Consider the following 4,087-nt stretch of genomic DNA (forward strand, 5'->3'; position numbering starts at 1 on the left):
TTCTTAGGTCAAAATATCTTTAATGACCCAAATATTAAATTAATGTCCTTTTACGAGGTAGGCAGAATGCTAAACACTATATCACTTAGTGACAACCCTTAACTTATATGGAAACTGGCAGCAGAATATATATACATATATTTCTCCTAGAATTCATCTGTCATCATTACTTCTTTGTTCATCCTACAGATCATATCAAAACTAAATCTCTAAAATGGAAGAAGCCAAAAGCCAAAGTTTGGAGGAAGACTTTGAAGGACAGGCCTCACATACAGGTAAGCAAAATCAGAAGAAAAAAACAATTGTAAAATTAAAATTAAACTTGGAGATCTCTTATTATCATTACTTAGTATGAAACTTAAGTAATACCTTTGAATGGGTTGATGGAATAATCTAAAAAAATACTTGACTGCATAAATTAATGTGAAATCAAATACTTTTAAAGCAATTTTAATTAGATATCAAAGAAAGAGAAAAACACTGATTATTGAGAATTTCTTGCTGTCTGTCATTAAACCTTTCTATCTACACTATAATTACGCAACTTTCTTCTCTCCTAATTTCCCCCACTATGGGCTTTCTTTGCAATTGTAAACAATAGAAAACCAAAAGAAAAACAAATAAATAAAGTTTTTAATTTTTTGTATCTAAAAAAATACAGTAATTTTTAAAAATCTTAAATAAAATGGATTTCAATATTTTTCCAGAATAACTAAGACTTCATTTTATCCAAAGCCTGTTTTCTTGATCTGTTAAATTATGTGTGGCTGTCTATACACCACTAGCAAGAGTTTAAAAGTCAAATAGCATGGTTTAAATTTTTAAATTCAAGTTTCTTTTAACTCTGTTGAGGTTGATTTAAGTAATACTCCCTTCTGTTTTTAATAATCATATGGAATTTTTAGATTTAGTCAGGAGTTTCAATGAATTCATATGAATAGTAAACAAAAATCCATGAAAACTAATTTCATAATGGCAGTGACCTTCTAAGTATGACACAAAACCAAGAAATCATAAAGGAAGATTGATAAATTCAGCTATAGAAATGAGGAAAAGAAGGAAGGAAGAGAGAAAGGGAAGAAACATGGAAAAGGGAGACAATTTGCTTTAAATTTTATTCCAGGACCCAAAGGAGTAATAAATGATTGGAGAAAGTTTAAATTGGAGAGTGAAGATAGTGATTCAGTTGCACCTAACAAGAAGGAGATTCTCAGACAAATGTCTTCTCCTCAGAGTAGAGATGACAAAGACTCAAAAGAAAGATTCAGCAGAAAGGTAAGATAAGAAAAAAATCTATTATTTATTACGAATAATCTACAATATGTTTTTATTATTGTTTGTATTAGGAAAAAAAAAGGAGGGGAAATGCAGTAAATGCCTCTGCCTATGAGGTCATTTCAGGCAGCTGTTAAAAGAATGAGCTACGAATATATGACCTGACTTAGAGGTAGTTCCACAATATGAGAAAGCAGGATACAGAAAGTTATGTGATACCATTTTCTAGAGCAACAGAAAACAAACACTGTATTTGTATTTATGCTGAAATGATTATATGAACATATATGTAAAAAACTATGAAAAGACACTGACCAAACTGACAATATTGGTTAAGTAGAAAGGTGGGGTTTATTGACAGTTCTCAGCTTCCTCCTTCCAAGGAGGAGGAAGAAGGTAAGCATAATAAGGCACAATATATCCATGATTTTTTTTTAAAGGAGCATTTAAAAATATTCTCATTTGTTTCTTATTATATAATGTGTATGTAAATCGGTATTTGTGGTTCGGTCTATTTAACAGAGAACTATGGGAGCAACTTACAAATTATACAAAACATTTAACAATGTTTAGGGTTAAAATAAATCAATTTGGAAAGATAACCTTAAAGCAGAAAAAATAATATGATAAGAATGAGATTTAAAAAAAAAGAGAATGAGGACATTAGAAAAACAAATACAGGAGGAAGAAACAAGAGAAGAAAACAACAAAAGCGCCAGATACTTCTACTTAATTCCGGTACCCTCTATAAAAAACTCACCTCACAGGTTTACTGTGAAGATTAAGAAAATAATCGATACAAATTATCTAAGACATAGTAGATTTTCCATAAATTTGAGGGTCATCCAACTTCCATGGTTCTGGGCTGCTCCACATCAATTAATCACACTATATCCCATCAACACTCCTTTATATTGTGTGTGTGTGTGAGTGTGTGAAGGGAGAGGGTACTTAACATTCTGTTGCCTAAATTAATAATAACACTGCAATTAAGAAAGGCTCTGGAGGTAATTTTATATTCCAGAGGCAGTGAAAAGTAGCTGTCCTGCAAATAGAAGTTAGGTCTTTTCTCATTTTAGCCTAAACCAGTGCATATGAATCACCTGGAGGGCTTGTTTAAACACGGCTCAACTCAGCCTCACCCTTCCAGATTATGATTCAGTAGATCTGGGGTGGCGTCCCCAAATTTTCATTTCCCAGAACTTTTCAGCTGGCGGTGATGCTGCTAGTCTTCTGGCTAATCTGGTGAACTCCAAATATTAGTAAAAGCTGTCTTGCTTAAATGCCATCCTACAGATTCCAAAAAAATCAGTAAGTGATTAGACAAAATCTTTTAAACAACTTTTGTTGAGGAGGCAATAATGTCCAAAGGCATTTGTTGGGGACACATTTAAATGAGTGTGCAGGTACTTGTAAGCACGTGTGTGTATTTACAGTTTTATGAATGTCACTCTAAAGTAGACCTTCTTGGGTTTTTCTTCACCCAAACTGGAACATTCCATGACCATCTCACAGCTCAACTATATTCAGAAATACCAATGTATGCATTTAATCATGAAATAATTACCGAACCTCTATTATGGGCCAGACAGAAAACAGATATTAGAGAGTGATGAATGATACACAAAAAATTCCTGCCCCCATAGAGCACAAAAGTTAGGAAAACTAATATTAAGCAAATAAACATATACAATAATATCAAGTATTATTTATTGCTATGAAGAAAAATAAAAAAGCAAAAGGGGTAGAAGGTGTGGGGCAGGGACACTTTTAGGTAGAATAATCAAAGGTGACATTTGAACAAATGAGGTGGAAGAAAAGGCCACCTCAGGAGGTAGTGAAAGTGAGTCCCTCAGTTGCATCTGACTCTTTGCGACCCCATGGAGGTAGAATACAAATTTCTGACTGATTGATCTCTATCATTTTTTTCATCTATTCCCAGATGAGCGTTCAAGAATATGAACTAATCCACAAAGACAAAGAAGATGAAAATTGCCTTCGTAAATACCGCAGACAGTGTATGCAGGATATGCACCAGAAGCTGAGTTTTGGGCCTAGATATGGGTTTGTGTATGAGCTGGAATCTGGGGAGCAATTCCTAGAAACCATTGAAAAGGAACAGAAAATCACCACTATCGTTGTTCACATTTATGAAGATGGTATTAAGGGCTGTGATGCTCTAAACAGTAGCTTAACATGCCTTGCAGCCGAATACCCTATGGTCAAGTTTTGTAAAATAAAGGCTTCTAATACAGGCGCCGGGGACCGCTTTTCCTCAGATGTACTTCCCACGCTGCTTGTTTACAAAGGTGGGGAACTCCTAAGCAATTTCATTAGTGTTACTGAACAGCTTGCCGAAGAATTTTTTACTGGGGATGTGGAGTCTTTCCTAAATGAATATGGTTTATTACCTGAAAAGGAGATGCATGTCCTAGAGCAGAGCAACATGGATGACGATATGGAATAAAGATTCACTATGTCAATGTTTCATATTTTGCATTTCTCCTTTAAGCATTGAACATTGATTTTGGTAGTATTCACATTCTTTTAGGGAATACCAAACATAGCCCTGGCTTTTCTAATTTGGGGAAGAAAAACTCCACACTGACACTAAAATTATATGATTAGCATTTCTTAATATTAGTTACTGAAGTTGATGTAACACTTTACCTCAAAACATTGTAGTCTTCAGCAATATGTTAGCAGACAAAGAGGATATAAAAAATACTGTGAAAGTTTTCAAAAATCCCTTTCAAGGTATATGTTGGCTTTTTTATTCCATGCTTTTCCTCATTGTTATTACTATGTTTTT

General features: G+C 33.8%; 1 protein-coding gene across 1 annotated transcript; it reads left to right on the plus strand.

The window, feature by feature from the left end:
* The first annotated feature begins 214 nt into the window (after positions 1-214).
* PDC (phosducin) lies at positions 215-3,742 on the plus strand. The gene is made up of 3 exons (XM_081486034.1): positions 215-275; positions 1,124-1,275; positions 3,218-3,742. Exons 1-3 carry the CDS (start codon positions 215-217, stop codon positions 3,740-3,742), a joined length of 738 nt encoding a protein of 245 aa, XP_081342160.1.
* Positions 3,743-4,087: the final 345 nt, after the last annotated feature.

Source organism: Giraffa tippelskirchi, chromosome 5 (genome assembly GCF_054371585.1).
Source record: "Giraffa tippelskirchi isolate mGirTip1 chromosome 5, T2T-mGirTip1v1.2.pri, whole genome shotgun sequence".
In the NCBI taxonomy this organism is placed as follows: Eukaryota; Metazoa; Chordata; class Mammalia; order Artiodactyla; family Giraffidae; genus Giraffa; species Giraffa tippelskirchi.

Excerpts from the sequence above, each read along its gene's own strand:
- PDC (XM_081486034.1), top strand. The coding sequence starts at position 215 with ATGGAAGAAGCCAAAAGCCAAAGTTTGGAGGAAGACTTTGAAGGACAG. Across the intron at positions 276-1,123 it reads AGGACAGGCCTCACATACAG|GACCCAAAGGAGTAATAAAT; the intron begins GTAAGCAAAATC and ends ATTTTATTCCAG. Across the intron at positions 1,276-3,217 it reads AAGAAAGATTCAGCAGAAAG|ATGAGCGTTCAAGAATATGA; the intron begins GTAAGATAAGAA and ends ATCTATTCCCAG.